General features: G+C 55.4%; 5 protein-coding genes across 5 annotated transcripts; 1 reads left to right on the forward strand and 4 right to left on the reverse strand.

Moving 5' to 3' along the window:
• Positions 1-54: 54 nt before the first annotated feature.
• OSTLU_42472 (predicted protein) lies at positions 55-11586 on the reverse strand (the record flags this gene model as incomplete). The annotated part of the gene is made up of 3 exons (XM_001419271.1): positions 55-5336; positions 5379-10149; positions 10267-11586. 3 exons carry the CDS (start codon positions 11584-11586, stop codon positions 55-57), a joined length of 11373 nt encoding a protein of 3790 aa, XP_001419308.1.
• Positions 11587-11969: 383 nt separating this feature from the next.
• On the reverse strand, positions 11970-13654 carry OSTLU_50249 (predicted protein; the record flags this gene model as incomplete). Its single annotated transcript, XM_001419272.1, has 2 exons — positions 11970-13087; positions 13199-13654. The coding sequence occupies 2 exons, from the start codon at positions 13652-13654 to the stop codon at positions 12056-12058; spliced, it is 1488 nt and encodes a 495-aa protein (XP_001419309.1). The 3' UTR covers positions 11970-12055.
• Positions 13655-14434: 780 nt separating this feature from the next.
• On the forward strand, positions 14435-14773 carry OSTLU_32990 (predicted protein; the record flags this gene model as incomplete). Its single annotated transcript, XM_001419061.1, has 1 exon — positions 14435-14773. One exon carries the CDS (start codon positions 14435-14437, stop codon positions 14771-14773), a length of 339 nt encoding a protein of 112 aa, XP_001419098.1.
• A 95-nt stretch (positions 14774-14868) lies between these two features.
• OSTLU_32991 (predicted protein) lies at positions 14869-17625 on the reverse strand (the record flags this gene model as incomplete). Its single annotated transcript, XM_001419273.1, has 1 exon — positions 14869-17625. The coding sequence occupies one exon, from the start codon at positions 17623-17625 to the stop codon at positions 14869-14871; it is 2757 nt and encodes a 918-aa protein (XP_001419310.1).
• Positions 17626-18366: 741 nt separating this feature from the next.
• OSTLU_5328 (DMT family transporter: drug/metabolite) lies at positions 18367-19266 on the reverse strand (the record flags this gene model as incomplete). Its single annotated transcript, XM_001419274.1, has 1 exon — positions 18367-19266. A coding segment is annotated over one exon (900 nt), but the record flags the coding sequence as incomplete, so codon positions are not given.
• Between the last annotated feature and the right edge of the window lie 338 nt (positions 19267-19604).

Genomic DNA, 19604 nt, shown 5'->3' on the forward strand with positions numbered 1-19604 from the left:
CGGTGAAGTCTACTTAGTACAGATATTAGATTTTTGTTACATTTCCTGCAAGGATTAATACCAAGGCGCCCAAATCGCTGCGGAACGACTGACGTTGCGAATGTTAAGAGCGGCATCGACCAGGTGTAAGACAGCCTTTTGAACGCTCGGTACCGTGTCCGACGTGTCGGGGAGTACCGGGGTCGGGGCGATGATCGGTAACCTCCGAAGCACCTCCTGTACATTGGCGCGCGCCATGTTTTTAATCTCCGACGGCGACGGGCTCACGGGAGGGGTGTCGCCGCCCATGCGACGCCACGGCCAAACCATGAGTTGATCGCGAAAGAATAATTCAAGATGGGCCTCTAAGTCAGCTTCGGGCGCTGTGCACGCTTGCGCGGCGGACGCCATGGAGGCGACAAAGTCACCCTTGACGCCAAACGGTGTGAAGAACGTGTGCAAGTTTCGCGTTAGGCGGAACGGCACGGGTTCGATGTACTCGACAATACCTTTTTGATCAAACGCCGGGTGGAAGTCAAGCATGAATATCTTGCCAGTATTCTTGGCGAACATGATCTTGTTCGGTGTTCGGCCGCCAATGCGTAGGAGCGCGGACAAGAAGCTTGACATTGCGAGCTGCTGCGAAAGTTGACGCTTAAACGTCCACAAGTGCGAGCTGCTCGGAAGTGTCTTGTACATGTACTGCGAGAAGATATTTTCTGTCACGTGCTTTTGCGTAATCTCCATCAGGGCTTTCAGGCGAAGCTCCAGTACCTCTTCGGTGCCCGTAACTTCTCCCAGAATCGCAGGGTCGAGCGCGGCCTTGAAGAGCGTAATCGGTAAGTCTGCTTCGCGGCCGTAACGCGCGCAGTTGGCGTCGTACACCTCGGCATACGTGCCGTTTGCATCGTCGTCTTCGAGCAAGCGCACTTGTGGCCATACTGGAACGATGGCTGGGGTGTAATAGCACATGTTTCGACGTCTCGTCTCTGTGTGCTTGGCCAAAACTCCATTCAATGTGGACAAAAGTTGCACCATGCGCTCCTCACCGCGCGCCGCCGGTGTTAGCGACGTCTGGACCAAGAATTGCTTGGACGAACCATCCGTGCCAAGGAACTCTAAGCGTCGTAAGCAGTTTCCGTTCCGTCGCACGACGTGCACATCGGCACCGATACGCTCGAGCTTGACAAAGCGATCGGTGACGCCAAACGTCAAGTCGCCCGAATACTGCCCAGGAATTTCAATCTCGTGAAACGTGACATTTCTGAGCTGGTCGGATTCAGCCTCGAGACGCAACGTCGCCGGCAATCGATCCTCAACATCGTTCAGTAAGCGTTGTTTCCAAGCCTTAAGCTTCACCATGAGTTCCGCAACCGTCGTCGGAAATGTACTTTCCTCCGGATTCAATTCGCGTTCGTAACTCGCTTTGTATTCTTCGACGAAATCTGCGTGCTTCGCCGAAGTATCCGCGCTGAAGCAGGCCTTACACACGCCTATGAGTTCCTTCTTGAAGCTCTCCGGAACTTCGCCGGTCGTCGCCGCTGGATACTTGTAGCATCGGTGCAACAACGTGTAGACGACAACTAATAACCGTTCTTCAGGCGTACACGCAAATTTCGTACCGAGTTCGCTAAGTAAGACTTCGAGCTCGCCGACCAAGTTGCCGTGTCTGGTTCGAATGTGTTCCATGATTTCTTTCGCCGCTTCGAAAGCCCAGTTGGCATCCTTCGCGCGCGATGCAGCCGCGGCAACATCGGGTGGTAAAGGTGTGCCTGGGGCGCTGGATGACTTCTGAGTAGCGCCACTCTTCTCGGCAATTGTGCGCGCAGTTTGAGTCGCTCGCGCCGCCGAGTCTCTTCGCTCGAGTAAGCACGTGCGCAATTGGTAGTAAACCGCTTGCGGGTGCGCGGCGGCGACGTCTTTGAGAATTGCCAAAGCATACGCTTGTTCCTGATGTGCGAGAGACAGAAGTAGCTGTGGAATCCAAGGAATCCAAACCCAAGTGGGCAAAGCGTCGAGATGACGCACGATGGCGAGGCTGATAGGCTCGGGATTTACGTCAAACGCGAGCATTTGAATCACATGAATCAACTGGTGTCGATTCTCGTGAACGTTGTGCTTGACGGCTTGCAAGTAGCAGGTCGCTGTTTGTTGCGCAATGTTTGAAATAGAGCCGTCATCACCGCGCATTCGACAAAACTTGCCCCACGACAGCCACGACTCGGCGCGTTGCTTGCACAACGACACAGAAGTCGAATACGACGCGTGCGCAGCGTCGTAATCTTCAAGCTGCTCTTGGAACTTTGCTCTCAGGCGGAATAACTCAGCCTTTTGCGGTGGTGAGAAGAACTCCAGACTCGCAGATTCAAGGAGATTGATTCCAGTGATGGCTTCATTCTCAAACGCGAGGTACGCTTCGCATTGTTCTCGAAGCTTTGAGAAAGCCTCTGAAACTTCAACTTGACCTTGATGACGCGACAAGATGTTCAGCGCAACCTCAGGCAAGCGCTGTTTACGCGCCGCTCGTGCAAACTTATTCAAACTCCACGCGCGCTCACGTTGACCGAGCTGATCGAGCTGTTGCGTTACTTGCAACATCGCGGGATTTTGCTCGCCGATTTGCTTTGCTGCGTGCGTCATGATGTTGTGCATGTTTCCGCGCCACATGAGGATCTCGCTCCACCACGGCACCGGATCCCATTCGTTGGGTGTGCGCAGACGCCAAGTTTCCATGATGTCCTGAACCAACGTGCGATTGTTCGTGATCCCTTGCACGCCTCGGCGTTGGGTATTGGAAAGTTCGAGCAAGATGCGCGTAGATTCTTGTACTTCCGCGATGGCGTTGAACATGTGAAGCGACGGAATGTGGCACGTTGAACCGGTCTCTGGAAGACGCCACCATCGATCAAGCGATGACTTAACGGCGTTCGCCCAGTGCTGTTCAGCTTCGCGTACGCGTCCACTGACAAGTGAGGCGAACGCGCGAACTGTGGTGATTTCGGGGGTTTCCTCGATTTCATTCAGCGTGCCGCTCGGCATCAGATCTTTCACACCCGCCCAATCTGAAAGTCGCCACATGCTCTGCACCATCAACTCGCTGTGCTCAACAGTTCGACTGAAGTCAGAAATCAAGTCCCATTGATTCAGTTGTTTCGCTGAATTCAGCCATTGCGTTTCCCACAGACACATCTCCGTCTTCGACACTCCCGGAGCCTGCCCAGCGGTGGCGAGCTGGATACCTTTGAAGAAGACATCTTGCGCATCTTGCCAGTGTCCGTGCTGCACGAGAGAGAGACCTGCTCGTGTGACATCGGACTGGCAACGCTGCATCCATAAGCCAACCAAAACGTCTTGCTCGTTCAACAATCGGTAAAGCTCGCTGAGAGCGTCGAAGCATCTAGCCTCTTGCGGATAGCGCACGACGTGATTCTCGAGCAAAGCGATGGCGGTGTGCCATGCGTTGAACGTCTTACCAAGGAACTTGCTCAACTCGCTTGGAATCTTCAGCTGCGGCTGAGAAAGAGATATTCCTTCCAGTAGAGCTTGAATGACGTTTGGACGCACTGCGGCCTGACGAAGGTGCGATTCTTTACTGAGCAAACCAATCATCGGTTTGGCAAGTTGCAACTGCTCTTCGCGTTGCAATGTCGCCCAAACGATGGGGAAGATCAAGACCCAGAGATAATACGCAATGTGTGCGTTCCTCGTCGCCACTTGTCGAAGCGGCGACATTAAGTCATTTACGCGAATCTGCGCCTTTTCGTGGAGGAACTTCGCGTGGCGCTTGATCAAATCGTCGAGTTCGGCGGGATTTGCCTTCGCGTTTTTTGATTTAGCCGGAACGGGTAGAGGTTTCTTTGTCTCTGAATCAATCGGCAGAAGCGGGGTGATCAACGCACTGTTCGGAGCAAGCATGATTCTTTCATCCTCGGCGAGCGTGCTGAGAATCAAATCCAGGCCTTGCATCAACCAGAAAGTGTCCGCCATAGCATCCCAATCTTGAATGGTCAAGATATACTGCAAGCGCTGAAAGAGCGACTTGCCGATGGCGTCGTGATAAAGTGCAAAGAACTTCTTACGGAGCTCCGGCCTTCGAGTGCGGAGACCAAGCAGGTGAGTACGTTCGACTTTGAGGAACACTTCAGTGCGCACGGCTGGGTCGTGTTTGCCCTCGGGTGCACAGAGTTTGTAAATCGCCCCCAAAAGCTTTTCTTCCCATGCTTGCGTTTGCGTGATGGCGAGGCCCATGCGCGTCAACTGTGCAAGCTTGGACAAGAACAAGACGGTTTCCTTTGCGTTCAAGCTACCGACACGTGTATCGTTGTCTTCGGGAGCGCCGCCTTCGCCCAAGGCTAAGTCGTCCGTCCAAGTAACCATAGCGTCGAGAATAGCCATGAGAACGTTACCGTGCGTTGACTTGTCATTAATGAGTTGTAGCAGTAAACGCAAGAAAATCTGCTTCTGATCTGAGCCAGCCGCAATGACTCGCTGAGATAAGATCTTGATGCACTTAGCCATGCAGTAGGCAACGCTACCGTACTCTGGTTCGAGCACTTCAGGGGGCGCTTGACCACGCTTCGGATGCGCAGCCTGAAGCTCACCCGCGGCGGACGCAGTATTCAACTCGTGCGTCATGCGCGCGAGCACCTTCATCAAGTTTGGCAGATACGTGTCAATCTTAGAAGCGGCAAAGACGGCTTCGGATTCAACCACCGTGAGAATGCCAGCCAATGACGTGTTTGCTTGGTCGTTATTCGGCGAACTCTTTGAAATGATGGCATCTTCCGTGCATTTTACGTAAAACACCCCGATATGCTGCCTCAATTCTTCGATATCAGCGTCGTGCTTGCCGTTCGAATCGCCGTTACACTTGAGTATCTCACCGATGACTTCACCCAAAAGCCCATGCGCTTCACGGCTCGCAGACGAGTAGGAAGGTTCGATGAGGCGAAGAGTTTGTTGAATGCTTTCTGTGACGAACTCGTAATCGGGCGTCTTCAATGCGCACTTGAGAACGGAAAGACCCATGATGAGGGTAGACGTGGGATCGCGTTGGGCTTGATTTGCCAATGTCAAGAGCTTGTCGATGAAAGTGAACTTGATGCGCACAGACGGCCACATCGCCAACGCCTTTGAGAGGAGATCTAAAGTTCGCACATTGAGAACTTGTGCGTCTTGGTCCTTACCTTCTCCAGTGATGAAAGTCATTCGAACGAGGAAGTTGACGATGATTTCAGCCATCGCCGGCGACGTTTCAAACTCCTTTTCTTCATCTTGATCGTCGGCCGATTTGGGCATCGATTTGAGCTTTTCTGTATCCGGTAAGTCACTAACCATTTCTTCGGTAGCTTCCTCTTCTTCCTTGGTCTGCTTCGCCGAGCGCGAAGCGCGCTTTGAACGTCCCGGTGATTTGCTTTCGGCTTCTTCCTTCTTCGACTTTTTGGTACCCTTCTTTCCGCGACGAGTCGGCGTCGTGACTTCCTCGTCTCTTTCTGGACTCTCCGCCGCCTTGCGCTTTCCAGTCGTCGACGGCTCAGCTTCGTTCGATCCTACTCCAGTGATTCTATCATTCTCCCAGCTAATGATGAGTTCGACCAAATCGACCGAAAGCACTCGGTTAGAATGCGAAGAGCTCGTGGGCAAGCCCAAACGCGAAAGCAAGTTTACCATCTGCCCAACAAACTGCGCTCGTGATGAGTAAAACAACTTGGAATGCCGCACAATCAAGTTCCAAATGTGAACGAGCTGCGGAAGCGAATGACCGTCTTCGATTAAGCTCTTCTTGGTGTATCGAATCCAAATCGGGTGCTTGTGCTCACCTGGTTGAAGACGCAAAGGCAACGCTGGAGTGAGAGCGTCAAGCGCCTCGGTAACTAATGATTTTTGCTCTGGTTGATATGCCCGAAGTAACGCAACGAAGACTTGCAATATGATCTTTTCTGGCGCTTGATACGCCTGTAAAAAGTAACTGATGTTGACGAAGGCCCATTGCTTGCTCGAAGAATCTTCACGCTTCAAGTGATTCCATCCGAACTTGATGAGTTCCTTACGATGATTAACCAAAGTTTTGGGAACGTGACGAATAAGCAACGTGCTTAGTTGTAGCAACTGAATAAGAAGGGACTCGTTGTACAACGTGGTGTTGTCACCATCGGAGGGTTCGAGCACATCATCGACCAGTTCGTTCACGAATTCGTCAGTGACGACTTCAAGAGCCTCACTTGACGCCTCTCCGTCTTCGTCGGCACAGCCGACGAGAACTTTCTCAAGCATTGGATTTATCAAAACCTTGAGCGCGGTGACGAGAACATCCGGATCGGCTTCGCCGCCGGCTTCGGCTTGCTCGCGAAACTCGGTTAAAAATTGTGTCAAGACTGCGTTGCGCTCTGCCGGTGTGTACACGTCGACGACTTCAGACTTTATGAATTCTCGGACGAAGGTGTAATCCACCACGCTACATTTGCAGAGCACTGGCATGATCTTAAACAGTATTTGAACCTGAGAACGATCGCCTTTGACGACAGAAAGGAAGCACTTCACGAGATATTTGCTTTCCATCATTGCCGGAAGCGAGTTTGTATATCCGTTGAGCAAACGATCGGCCCGTTCTTCGCTGTCCCAACATTCGTCTAGTTGCGTCAATATGGCGCTCTCCTCGGAGAGCCACTTTGGCATGATTTTAACAATCGTAGATAAGAGCTTCAAGCCATTGTAGTAGGCAAGCTGTGGGTCTTTGTTCTTCTGCAAGTCTTTCATCGCGATCTTGTCGTGTTCATCTAGTTCGCCATTGGCACCAAAGATCACACGCAACAGCTTGGAAGAAGTCGCGGTGAGCGCGTTCAGAAGTTCGGCGCCTTCAGATAACTTGAGAATCTTTACGAAGAGGGAGAAGTGTTCCGGCTGGTCCAGACGCGCCAAGAAGTACGCGATCGATTCTTTCGGATACTTGCACAGAAATTTCGTAAGCGGCACGGTGTAAAGGGAGTTGGCCTCGCTGTACACACTTTCAGGGGGCATCGTCGCCTCAATCGCCATCACGTCGCGCACCAAAGGCTTGATGAAATCAAACGGCGTAAGCTTCGGCTCGTTCGCTTTTGCATCACTTTTACCGTCGCGAAGCTTCGGAAGTAAGTGAAACAAGTTGACGATCGACGCGATCAACTTCGCATCTTTCGGAGACTTTCGAATCTGTCCTGGTACACTCGGCGCGCTTGCGTCGAGCTCCAGCCAATACTTGATGTGCTCCAGCAACTTCTCACCCAGTGTCGGGCTGAACCACTCAGCTAAAAGTTCGAGTAAGTACTCCAATGCTTCTAACAGCGGAATTGTCAGCTTTGAGAGATGTTGCAAGTTCATCAAAATCGGGCTCACGGATTGCTTGAGCGTGTTCTTGTTCATGTGAGGCTTGACTTCAACCAAACCACGCTTTGCGATAGCCACGATGTCTCCATTACGAGACGTCAAGCTCGTGAAGAGCACCGTCGAAATCCGCTCGCGCACAGCAACAATGTCGGCCGAGCTATCTGATTTTGAAAATTCAGGTGTGCTCAGGGCGGTACTCAAGACTTTCACGCACGACTGCCGAAGAGTGGACAGCGACTCGTTCTCTTGCGTCTCGACGTTCAAAACTGTATTGTCATCACTCTCAGCGACAAGGAGCACAGCGTTAAAGAACGCGCCCGGGCTAGTTTGTACCGACATATCCTTCAATGGGATCAGCGATGGCGAACGAATCAAGCAAAAGTCGACAAACTTCACCAGTTGAATCTGGGCCAACACGTGTCGAGTCTGCAACGGCTTTTCAAGCAACACGGTCAAATGTGACTTGGATTGCGACAAAATGCTTTCCATGGTAGTCGAGGTTCGCTCAGCGATCCCCAAAAGCGCTTTCTCGACCGCAGTACGACATGCACACGTGCTCGCTACGCTACGCAGTTCTTCAAGGAGAATTGACACACTAGCTGCAACGCCATCGCCGCTATCGCCTTCAATCACCGTCGGCGGCTCGCTTCCGCTCGGAATGCTTCTCTCAATGATTCGCAAAAACACTTCTTCAGCTTCCTTTTTCTGCGTCATCGCGTACACTGGAAGTAGCTGAATCGCGCGCATTATCGCGGGAAGTATGTCGGGGAGACGAGACTTGAGGATAGACGTCGGCAAACTCTTGCACAATCTGTCCAAACCAGCAACACCGCCGATGATGCAGTGCGCTTCCTGTTTGTAGCAACAGTGGACCAATCGAGGCAGCAGCGCCTCAATAAAGGCTGCTAATTTAGGATAGGAACTCTCATCCACGTCCATCGTTTTCTTCTTCGACTTTTTCGGCGTCGGCTTTTTCTCCATCGTGTCTTCAGCGGCTTGAATCTCGTCAACTTCGTCTCGAGTTAAAATGAGCACCGCGTCGATAAAAGTACCTATCGTCTTCAAAGTTGCATTTAAGTGCACTTGCTTTGGAGATTCGAGCGACTTCATTAGCGCGTCTAAGAAGAGCGTCGTTTCCAAGATCTTGAGGTTCATCGAACGCGGGCGATCGATTGAATCGTGATCCATTCTATCGGCCACAGGTTGCTCGGGCCGCACAGCGTTGCTAACGAACAACATGGCCATGTGCTCGCAAACGCTATCCATGAACGTCTCATCGGTTTCCTTCAAAGTTGGGTCGCATTCAGCAGCGATCACAGTGATGACCAACTGTTTGAAAACATTCTGCTCTGCCACAAGCTGACTCTTTGTTTTGTTACCTAATTGCGTCGAGCCCTCTGCGACGGTTGCAGAGTCAAACTTTTTCCCCCACCCGTTGGAAATTGCAGCTTCGATGGCACTTTCTATTTGTTCTACAGACCCAGATAAAGCGTGGCCAGCGCTCAAGTTCAACGCGGAAATCAAGCACGTCCTAATAAAAGTCAACGCTTGGCGTCTGTGACGAATGAGTGCCTCGGACGCCTTGACGTTCGGGATCAGTGGCGTTGAAAGAATGTTCTGCATCAACACGATGCAACGATCCAAGGGGACCAGAAACGAAGTCTCTGGCTTGAACATCAAAATCATTCTCAAACCGTGCTCGGGATTACTTTTCGCATCCAACTCCAACGGACTTCTAAGAAACGCACGGTTGCGTCCACCAAGTTTACCGATCAGTTGCATCGCCTTGGCGCCGAACGGCGACCCGCTCTGTTGAGGCTTGAGCATCGCCCACAACGCGAGCATCAACTCGGATTCCACTTCGGCTATGCACGGGTCGAGAAACTCCGGATTCAATGAATCGACCCAGAACTCTAAAGTGCGTAGGCCTAGTAAGTTCAGTTCGTTTACTGGAGCACGAAGCGCCTTACACAGCGGCGTCGCGAGCTTCGGTAAATGTGGAAGAATTGAAGACAGCCGCGCCGGCAGAATCAGGCACAACTCTACTACGGTGTCGTGTAACTCGTGCGGATCGGGTCCGTTCAACATCTCGAGCAAGCAGTCGAGACTGGCAGGCAAAATTGGTACGACTTCTCGGTAAAGAACGTCAAACTTGGCTTGCGCCATCGCTCGAAACAAATACCGAAGTAACCTGATGTACGCCGTAGGATTCTCGTGCTCCCGTATCGCCTGCAAGCATGATTCCATCATCGTGATGACGTGCGAGCTCAGTACAGTTTCGCAGTTGCTATGCTTACTCACCGCATGAAGTAACAATGAGAAAAGCTTTAACACTAGCTGCGCTTCTTGTGACGATTGATCGCTTAAGCACGACAACTTTTTCTCCAATAAGTAAGTCACAAACGCATCGGCGGCATACCGGCACAATTTCGCGTTCTGCAACAACAAATGGGGAACTTGTACCATCGTTGGCAGTTCTAACATTCCCGTGAAAAAGTGATCAAAGTGTAAGCAGATAATATCAACGAAATTTCGCGGTTCTAATACCGCCAAAGCTTCGGAAAAGTGCGTGCACATTTCTGTGCACTCCGTGCCCTTGAACAACTGCATGCACTTCACTCCGTTGCGAATAAATCCAGCCGAGCGCCTGAGCTCCATGCTATCCAGTCCCAAGTCGGTGGGTTCAGAACCATTAAAGTTCGTAATACTCCACAGAAGTGTCTTCATACCGATTGTCAATGTTTTGATGATGGCTTTGCTATCTGAAAGCGATCTGAGCTTCTCGTGACTAGGGAGCTCTGGATCCTTCTCATCGTTAGCAGCGGCGTTCTTTGCGCCGCTCGCCGTTTCATCAACTTTTTTGCTCGCCGTTCCTTCAGCGCTGTCTACTTTAGGTGGCCCTGCAGCTTTGTCAGTTTTCGCCACCTTTGCCTTGATAGCTTTCTCTAAATCGTTCGCAGTCTCTAAGAGCTCGGGGACATTCGAACGCAGCGTTCTAAACTTTGCTACAGTGGCGTACATGATGTGCACTAAAAGATGCCGAGCCTGCTCCGCTTGGGTCTTCTCACTGCGCATGCGGAATATGGATTCTACAAGATGGTGCATCAGCCTCGCGCATGTCATGTGCGTCGACATTGGCAAAGTAGTATCTTGCATGTTCCGACTAAAGATGTGCACAGCTCGGCGAATCTGCGGTAGCGTAAGCTCCGCCTTCATATGATGCACTAGTTCAGCGAGGAACGAGTAAGCCAGCGGTCGCAAACTTTCAATGCACATTCGCCCCGTACCGACGAGGATATCATCATCCATCATCAAATCCAAATGCGCAAAGAACCGTTTGCAAAATGCAGGAACGCTCAGCACGTGGCGCGTGGCGACCAAGAGCTCCTTGCGCGTCGCTACGACATCTGGACAAGTCTTCAGCAACGAGACTATGGCGTCAGAGACCGCTTCTTGGTACGGCTCCACTAGAGACGCGCTACCTCGAAGAAGATACGCGATGAAGCTGATCGTTTTCACTTGAGCCGCTTTCAGGTCGCAAAATATCGTTCGCATCGTCGGCGACATTGAGTCAGAATCGTGGCCTTCCAAGCTTGTAAACTTCACCATGAGCGGTATCATCGCCGATACTTCAGTCTGTATATTGCGATTGTAGAGCTGATAAAGCAACATGACGATGAGTGGACACTCTGTCATCACTTTAAACGACTCCAACGCCGGTATCTCACATGGATTCGACGGCTTCTCTTTCCGCCCGCGCTGCTTCACCGTCCCGCCCAGAATGTTCTCAACGCACTCCTCTGCCGAGGTGTATACGTCGGAAACGAACGCTAAAAACGGCGAGCGACGCTCATCCATTGAAGGTCTAAAGTTTCGGTGCAAGTCAAAGATGATTCGCAAACATAGCAGCGCGTTCTTCTCGTTCTCCGACGCCAACGGGTCCAAAGCCAAATTCAACAGTTCCTGCTCATACGGCCGTAGGACCTCGTTAAACGGCAATCTATTCAAAATCTCGTAAATGACATGACGCAGTGCATTCTCTTCGTCATCTACCAGCGTCGGTTCCGTCTTCTTCGTTAGGATCTCTTTGAAAATCGGGAAATAGCTCTTGAGAAAGTGCACGTATTCGCTCGTGTGCACGACTTCAATACCATCTCGCACGTTCGTCGCGATCTCTATCTGCTCGGAAGTCGACGCTGCGTTTAGCAATCGCTGTGCCTGCGCTCCATACGCCGTCTGCGCCATGATCACCGCCCTCGATCGCCCTCGAACTCGACTTGAGCACGGATTTGATGCCAATTGTTAGGGCAGAGGTCCGATCGGTCGAATTGCGACGAATGCTCCGCGACGAGGCGCGCGTTTTCGATCTACAATCGCGCCAATACGATCGAAGAGGGTTCTTCTTTCGTTTACCGCGGCCAATCGAAGGAGTGGGCGCGCACGCGTCGATCTAGCGCACGATTCAGCCGGCGAATTCGCGATCGGAATTGCCGCGAGGGTTCTAGAGGGAAAATAAGCGCACAGGAATTTTAGCGGTGTCGTTCGTTGGTACAGACGAGTGTCACACAGCTCGGTACCATCGTGCTGATTGAGACGACGAACATCGTTAAGATGGGGGCTTGTTAAGTTTACAACGCGAATGTTCTACACATAGAAAAGTAAGAAGTGTGAGACGCTGAGACGTCGGCGACGTCCACAGCCACATATTAGTCTGTTACGCATCTTCGGAGATGTTGGTCGTCTCTTTTGACTCGTTCGTTCGAGCTGGCAGAGCATCGTTGGACGAGCTTTTCTCATCGAGCCACTCAAACTTGCACAAAACGCCAGCGCAGGACTTGCTGTCGTGTACGTATTCGTCGTCGCGCGCGAGCAACGGTACAATGCGGACGCCTTCGCGCAAAGCGCTAACGGCGACGTCGTAGTGTGCGAGGAACTCATCGCGCGCGCCATCTTTGTCCATGGCTTGGATTTGTAGCACCGTGAGTTCGGGCTCGCGAATTTCCAAGTCAAAGTGCTCGTTCCAAATGGGTTGAGCGCACGGACCGACTCGTGCCTTGGAGTACACCGACGTTCTCATTGAATTCCCTCTGGAAGTCGCGGACAAGCGATCGGCGACGCAACCGAAGAGGGAAATCTTCATGAACGTATCCGGTGCCGACATGAAATCGGCATCCTTGAAATTTTCCCAACCTAGTCCGCAGAAGACGTGTATGCGCAGAATTCTAGGCTTGGTCGGTCTTTGAACCGACGGGTTGATTAAATAGTCGGGCTTTTTCACGTAACCGCACCCACCGTTGACCGCAAACTTGGCTTGGTTCACCCACATATATCTGTCTTGCGCCTGAAAGTTGAGCGCGACGAGCGATGCGCCTATGGACCACGCGTCGGAGGGATCGTAATTGTTACTCATGATGCGTTGACCGCCCGGGTACGTGCGAAGCAAATGCGCCTTGGTGAATTCGAGCAAATCCTTTTGGCTCGACTTTTCGACTAATTTCTTGGCCTTGTTCTCGCTCCAACTGCAAGAAAACTTTGTACCGAGATCTTTCGCTTCCTTGAAACCATGAAACTTCAAATTTCGCAATGAGACGAGTGCCTTGATGTCCTCGTCGTCCTCGCCGCCGTCGTCCTCGCTCGTCCCATCGGAGTCTTCAGGAACGCCTGCAGGCGCACTTTTGGAGAGGTTGACCACGGAGTTCGCCACCGAGAGCTTGTTTTTCCCAGTTGAAAGTGTAGCTTTGGTGCTCTCCTGTAGAAGCTTCCGAGTAGACTTAGACTTGCCCCTCGAGGATATCGCCTCGAACACTTTTCCGACGCCGAACGATGCGTTCTTGACTTCGTCTTGCTTGTGCTTCACCTTGTCCCGAATTATCACTTTACCCTTCAACTCGGCCGGCGATGGCCAGCGGTCCAACACGTATGATTCTTCTTCGCCTTCGCCTTCGCCTTTCGACGGCGGCGTCCAGAGTTTATCGCCGAACGTGTGTCGCATGATTTTCGCCATCACCGCGCGCGTCTCCCGACTCGCGTGATTCTCCAAAGTCACAATCACCGGATACTCGCTAGCTACGTGTGCCCTGTCGTTGATAACCGCGATCGCGTCCTTAAACAACATCGGGCGCACCGCCGTCCCTCCGTGCGTGATGATCGGCCCCTTCGACCCTCCGTCGTAACAGTCCAGCTCGACGACTCTGCACCCGCGTTCGAGCGCCCACGCGATGGCCGAACTCGTCGACCTCGAGAACAACTGTCCGCCGTCCAAGTACGTATTATGCGAAGAATTCACAAAATAGTGCGACAATTCATCCGTCATCGACGCCTCGTCCACCTCCGAGCGCGCGAACGGAAAATTCTTCTCGCTCGTCAGCGCCCGCTTCGCGAACTTTCGCATCTTCACCGCGCCCTCCTCCGCCTCCCCGCAACGCTCGATCACCGCCTCCGCCTCCTCCCGCGTCATCCCCTGCGTCGTCATCATAAACTCCATCGCCTTCTCTATCGACACGCGCGCGTCCCTCCCTTCGCCCGTCGTTCCCTCGCGCAAGCGCGCATCCAGGACGCGCCAATCGAATTCGGCGTTGAACGCGATTCGCCGCGCGTCCCACCCTTGCCCGGACGTCCTGCGCGCCGTGACGCACGCCGACGCGCAGACGCCCATCGCGGACCCCGTGCGCGCGCGCGCGTCCGTCCCACCGCGCGCGCGGCGTTCTGCGCCGACGAACGCGTCCCGCGCGCGGGCGCCCGGAGACGCAACGGTCGACGGTTCGATCGATCGATCGATCGCGCGATGTCTTCGCGAACCTCGCGTCGAGGGATACATGTGCGCGTCGAACCTCGACGCGAGGTTCGCGAGGACACCGCGGCGTCGATCGCGGTCGCGCGCGGCGTCGCGATCGACGATCGCGCGCGGCAGACGACGACGACGACGACGACGACGACGATGGCGACGGCGACGGCGACGGCGACGGTGGTTCGACCGACGCGCGCGACGACGCGACGGGCGGCGACGCGCGCGACGACGCGCGCGCGCGCGGCGCGCGAGGGCGACGCGAACGCGCGCGCGCGGTTCGAGCTGCGAAACTGCGGGGACAAATCGATGGCGCACCTGGACGCGCCGGTGCGCGCGCCGGGAGATCTGACGATCGAGGCGACGAAGAGCGTGATCGGACGACAGCGGTCGGAGGCGGTGAACCTGCCGATCGAGGTGCCGACGGTGAGCGGGGCGCACGCGATGATCGATTTGGTGGACGGGAAGGTGATGGTGACGGATTTGACGTCGACGAACGGGACGTTTATCGATGGGGAGGAGCTGTTGCCGGGCGTGCCGACGCAGTTGGTGGTGGGGGGGGAGGTGATTTTTGGGGATGAGTTTCTCGCGCGGTTCGAGCTGGTGGAGACGGCGGACGAGGGGAGCGGCGACGACGCCGCGGATTGACTGCTGCGCGGCGTGTTTCGATCGCGAAGAGACGCGCCGAAGGAGATGTAATGTTATGTTCTCATTAAAAGTACATAGATATGTGCATCGCGTTACTAAATTGGTTGCGGGCGCGACTGCACGATTATTACGGCTTCGTCGTCGCCGAGCACGCCGCCTTCAACGTCTTGCGCCGCGCCGAGCGCGGTTTCGAGTTCAATCGCCGCCTTCAAAAGCCGTCGTCCGAGACGCGCTCTCGCGTCTGCGTTCGTGCTGAGTTCTTGTCGTGAGTAGTCCACTGATTCCATCGTCACTTTGCCAAACGTCGGTGCGCCGTACCTGCATCGCAGCGAAGACGCGTGATTGGCGTACGCGAGCACATCCACGGCGCCGGTGGCGCGGTCGATCTCAAAACGCCAAGGCGTGCCGTCGATACCGCTCGCGAGTGTTTCACCTAAACCGACACACACCTCAGCTTGTACAGATTTTGCGCCTCGAATCGGGCTTTGTGTGTGAAGGACGAATGAGAGCGCGTTCGGCGACAGTTCCTGCGCCAGCACCGCCATGCGCGCTTCGGATTGTTTTACGCCTGCGGCGCGGCGCGCGAGCACGGCGCGACGCGAGTACAGCGACGCCCAGACGTCAGCAATAGCACGTTGTACTTCGGTGACGTTTTGTGCATCGATGCCCACGACACTTTCGTACAGTCCGGCCGCGGACATGCCGCTTAAATCTTCCACGTTTGCGCTCGATCGCACGACCAGGCGAGCGCTCGCGTCTAATGCCGAGCACGCCCTCTCGACGATCTCGCGCTCTGGTAGGTTTTCGACGATAAAACTTTGGATCGCCGAGCACGCGTCGTCGATGTCGTGCACGCTGACGCTTTCGAGAGCGAGCAAAAGTTGACCAAATCGCTCTTCGTCGCGAATCGACGCTTCCATGGATCCGAAAGGCACGACGAATCCCGAGGGCGCTTTAAACGCCGCACTATCGCGAGCGATGATCGCCAAGCGACTGCACGTCGACGATTTCGCGCCAGCGTTTGAGATCGTGGCTTCCGCCAAGGGCAGACACGTCATCACGTTCACCATAGCGCACGCCGTTGGCGACACGGCCGCGTGCGACACCGCATGACCGGATTCCCGCGAATCGCGCGTTCCATCGAAATCGCGCAACTCGGTATGTAATGAAGACACGTTCAAAACGGTGTCTTTTCCCACGCGCGTGCTCACTTTAGATCGAGCTTCCCCACTTAGTGCGCTAACGAGGGGCGTGCGCTCTTGCCTCGCTCGAATTGCGAGGTGTGACAAATGTGCCAACTCGTCGCGCAAGATGACTCCCTTCACATTGCTTCCCGCCGACGAAATCTCTTCATCTCCATCGACCTCGGAGACAAACGCTATGATGTCCTTGTCTCCGTGCACTTGAACGCTCTCTGGATTCAAACGGTCCAAAAGTACGAGCACGCCTTGCGCGTCTCCGGGGACGATCGGATCGAACCCGTCCCCGTCAACATTGCGTTCAACCACCTCCGACATCATCTCGATCGTTCTAGAGAGTTGGAAAGCCACGCTCGCACGAATGACAGACTCGACAAATGTCGCGCCGACGTGGTGTTCCAGACCAAATGCGTCGGCAAGTTGTGCGGGAGCGTCGCCGAAACCACTCATGACGGCTCTCGTTTGCGATTCGATGAGTCGCCTTGCGCGTTGTAGCGTTGCCTTCAAGCGAAGGGCCGCATTTCCGTCCTCGATCGCGGGTGTGCTCGTAGTCCAAGACATGAGCTCACGTGCGATGATTCCAGTCTCGAGGGACTTCCATCCCGAAAGACCGATGTGTTTCAAAGCGAGCGCAGAAACGTTCGCCGCGTGCTGCATGTTGTCTGACTTCTCTCGCTCCATGAGATTATTGCAGCGCGCTAATAACACAAACGCGTACTCCTCCAGCGACATTTCTACCTGTCGCCAGGCGTGCCGTTGTCGCACGGAATCATCCGGAGCGTCGTTTCGCATCCCCGTGCTGAGACCGGCGCAAAAGTACGATCGTAGCCGTGTGCAGACGTCTAGCGTGTGACGCAGCGTTGCACCTTCATGATTGAGCCAGCCGTCGTTGAGATTGTTGAGCGAGTGTTGCAGTTCGCTAAGTTCGCCGATGAGCGGTTCCGTTTCCTCGTCTAAAGTCCCCCTAAGGCTATCGAGACGCTCAAACACGCCGGTGGCGTTGAAGAAACGTTTGAGTTCTCTGTGGAACTCGCGAAACTCGCGAACGAAGTCTTCAGAGTACTCGCCCTCACGCGCGGTGATTCGTTCTAACACAACTTCGGTTGCGATTAAATCCTCTGGCCCAGCGTTCCGATGCAGCTTGTTCTGAATCGTGTGTTTGATGGTTTTCTTCAAATCCTCCGGAATGTCGTTTCTGTGCGCTATGTCCCGAATTCGCGTCAGCGGCACGGCGTTCGTGAACTCTTCGTTGAACGAAGGTAGCCAAGGGTGGACTTGACGCATAACAACGCGCTCAACTTCGCCCAAATCCGTTCCGTGACGATACATCGCGCCCTGCACCTGCTCCATACTTATAAATATCCCCCGACCCACCATCGCCGGTCCGTTTGGACGACGATGACCTCCACTCTCCACGCACTTGATCGTCCCGGTGCTTATCCAACGCAAATACGTCGCGCTCACAGCCAACTTATCGCGCGTGATCTCTTTTCCGATACCGATTTGATTCGCCACGGCCGCGAGCTTCTCGAACCACGACCCGCCGCTTTCGTCCGCGAGCACGACGGCTCGCGCCGCGCTCGCTTCTTCCAAATTGCCCACATCCCAACGCATCGTCGCCGGCCGATCGCTCGTGTGCTCGTTCGACTGCATCATCCGTACCTCACCGCCGCTCCATCCCTTCGCGCTCGTCGAGACCGACGGCGGCTCGCCGCCGCCGCCGTCGTCGTCGCGAGCCTCCGCTCGAGCGTCCTCGCGCGTCTCGCCTCCTCCTCCACCTCCTCCACCATCGCGCGTCACCGCGCACGCTCCGTCTCCGTACACTCCACGAACGACGCATTTTTTCGCGTCGCGCACGTCCTCCACGCGCACCGTCTTATTTTCTCCGCCCTCCCACTCGACGTCGCCGCTCGCGCGTCGGCGCACGCACTTAAACGCCACCCCATCGACACCGACGTCCACGTCCGCGCGCGCGCACCACGCGTCACCGTCCGTCCACTGTAACTCCAACGCTCGGTCGACGTTCCACGCGCCGAGGGCGTCGGCGTCGCCGACGAGCGCGAGGGAATCGCCGTAGTCGAGCTGCGCGGTGATTGCAAAGTGAAACTCGATCGACGCGCGCGAAGCGATCGACGCGCGCGGTCGCGAACGCGCGCGCGGGGACGCGCGCGTTTGACTCGGTGCGCGCGCCGGGCGCGCGCGAGGCGCGAAGGCGCGTCGCGTCTGCATCTGCGGAAGCTCCGCGCCGAGACAGTTACCGCGAGGCGACGACGGCGCGAAGAAGAAGAAGAAACCAATGCAGGCGCTAAATTACAACGCCGCGGAGCGAACTCGCGCGATTCGAAACGATGATGAAAACAATCGGTGAAATCACTCTGCGCTGGCCTCTTTAGCGCGCGTGTTGACGAAATAAATTCCGACGAGCGTCACCGCCGCGCCGCCGAGTTGGGTGGCGCTGAGCGTCTCGTCCAGGGTGAGATACCCGAGCGCGGCGGCGAACATCGGAGTGAGGAACGTGAGCGAGCTGAGTTTCGTGAGTGACCCCTTGGTGGCAAAGTAGAAGAAGGCGCCGTAGGCGACGGCGCCGCCGAAGACCGACGCGTACAACAGCGACGCGACGTCGGCGCCGCTCAGAGACAAATGCGAATAAAGTTCCGGTTCCGTGGCGAGAGAGTACGCGAGCAAAGGCACGCCGCCGAGCGCCATGTGCCACCCGGTCGCCATCACCGGGTCGACGTACTTGCACACCCATCGCACCATGACTGTGCCGACGGCCATGGACTGCGCCGCGAGCAACATCCACCACTCGCCGCTGTCCCACAACGATCCTTCGAGGCGCAACGCGCTGAGCGCGTCGGCGCCGTCGCTGTTCACAACGGATTTCAACGCATCTTCCGGAAGTTCGAGCAATAACAGACCGAGAACGCCGAGCGCCAATCCCGCGACGCCCTCGACGCCGAGCGTCTCGCCGAAGAAAATCGACGCCAAAATCGCCACCGTGAGCGGTTGCGAATCGATGATCACCGAACCTAACCCCGCCGACGTGCGCTGCAATCCTTCCGCGAGAAACCCTTGAAACATGGCGGCGTCGACGACGGCGAACGCCGCGACGGCGCCCCACGCCGTCGCCGTCTTCGGCATCGGTCGACCCTTACTCAGCGCCCACGCCACTAAAATCAACCCCGACGGAATCAATCGCACCGACGCGACGAACATCGGCGACGTCACCGGCAAAACCCCTTTCATCGCCACCATCGACGTCCCCCACAGAAAAAACGGCGACACGAGCGCCAAATTCGCCGCCGCGCCGCCGCTCGCGCTCGCCGCCGCGCTCGCCCCCGCGCTCGCCCCCGCCTCGTCCGCGAGCGCCTCCGCGTCGCACGACGCCTCCATCCCGACCCCCACGCACTCCACCCCGCGCGCCTCGCGCGTCGGTTCCGGGATCACGCACTCCGCGCCCATCGTCGACGCCACGCACTCGACGCCCGCGTCGTCGTCCTCCTCGCGTCGCGTCGTCGTCGCCGCCGTCGCCGCCGTCTTCGTCTCCGACGACGACGACGCGCGTCTCGTCGTTCGCTCGCGCGGTCGCGTCGCGCGCCGCGTCGCGCGCGCGCGCGTCGTCGGCGTCGTCG

The sequence above is a fragment of the Ostreococcus lucimarinus genome, chromosome 8, assembly GCF_000092065.1.
Source record: "Ostreococcus lucimarinus CCE9901 chromosome 8, complete sequence".
NCBI classification, from domain to species: domain Eukaryota; kingdom Viridiplantae; phylum Chlorophyta; class Mamiellophyceae; order Mamiellales; family Bathycoccaceae; genus Ostreococcus; species Ostreococcus sp. 'lucimarinus'.